We start from the raw sequence: 985 nt of genomic DNA, 5'->3' as shown, positions 1-985 counted from the left end.
AACCCAAAGGCTCTTTTCAGAGCCACCCACTAAATCACATAAAAGGGCTGTTACATTGTGCACTTAGAAACACAAATAGCAGTGTCTTGCTGAAGAATATACCATCTTACAACTTAGTCCCACTGCAATCATATTGTGTCCACCCCATCCCTTCTTCCCCTCACAAGCTTAAGGCACTTAAGCTGACATGTCCATTCTCAAAATGACTTCTCCAGTATTTTTTAAAGATAGCTTAGACAAGCCTCAAGGGCTGTTCTTAAAAGAGGTGAAGTTTTAATGATTGACATTTCAGCTCTTTTCAGAAAAGATTTGGGTGGCTCTTAAAAGAGCCGTTGGGTTTATGTGCAGAACAAGAGTTTTCTTCCACAGGGGTTTACTTCTTCTTGGGTGCCACCTTCTTTGCCTTGGCTACTTTGGGCTTGGCTGCCTTAGGCTTGGCTGCTTTCAGCTTCACTGCCTTTGCCTTGGCTGGGCTCTTTGCTGCTGCTGCTGCCACCTTTTTGGGCTTTGCAGCCTTAGTCGCCTTCTTGGGGCTCTTAGTTGCTTTCTTGGCCGTGGCAGCAGCCGGCTTCTTGGCCTTCTTAGGACTCTTCTTCGCTGTTACCACTTTCTTGGCCTTTTTGGTAGCACTGGCCGGCTTCTTGGCCGCCGACTTCTTGGGCTTAGATGCAGCTGCCAGCTTCTTGGGGGCTTTTTCTTTTGCTTCTCCAGGCTTCTTACTGAGGCGGAAAGAACCAGATGCACCAATGCCCTTGGTCTGCACCAGGGTGCCCCTGCTGACGAGGCTCTTGAGCCCCAGCTTGATGCGGCTGTTGTTCTTCTCCACATCGTAGCCACCTGCTGCCAGCACCTTCTTGAGCGCAGCAAGGGAAAGCCCCTTGCGCTCCTTGGAAGCAGACACAGCCTTGGTGATCAGCTCGGTGACGCTGGGGCCCGCCGGCTTGCGGGCTTTGGGGCCGCCGGCCGCCTTCTTCGGCTTCTTAGC

General features: G+C 51.5%; 1 protein-coding gene across 1 annotated transcript; it reads right to left on the bottom strand.

Annotated features, from left to right (window-relative positions):
* Nucleotides 1-373: 373 nt before the first annotated feature.
* LOC104462927 (histone H1.10-like) lies at nt 374-979 on the bottom strand (the record flags this gene model as incomplete). Its single annotated transcript, XM_010075078.1, has 1 exon — nt 374-979. A coding segment is annotated over one exon (606 nt), but the record flags the coding sequence as incomplete, so codon positions are not given.
* Nucleotides 980-985: the final 6 nt, after the last annotated feature.

Source organism: Pterocles gutturalis, unplaced genomic scaffold, assembly GCF_000699245.1.
Source record: "Pterocles gutturalis isolate BGI_N339 unplaced genomic scaffold, ASM69924v1 scaffold7042, whole genome shotgun sequence".
NCBI classification, from domain to species: domain Eukaryota; kingdom Metazoa; phylum Chordata; class Aves; order Pterocliformes; family Pteroclidae; genus Pterocles; species Pterocles gutturalis.
Note: the sequence above shows the minus strand (reverse complement) of the source record. Positions and strands in the feature narration are given on the sequence as shown.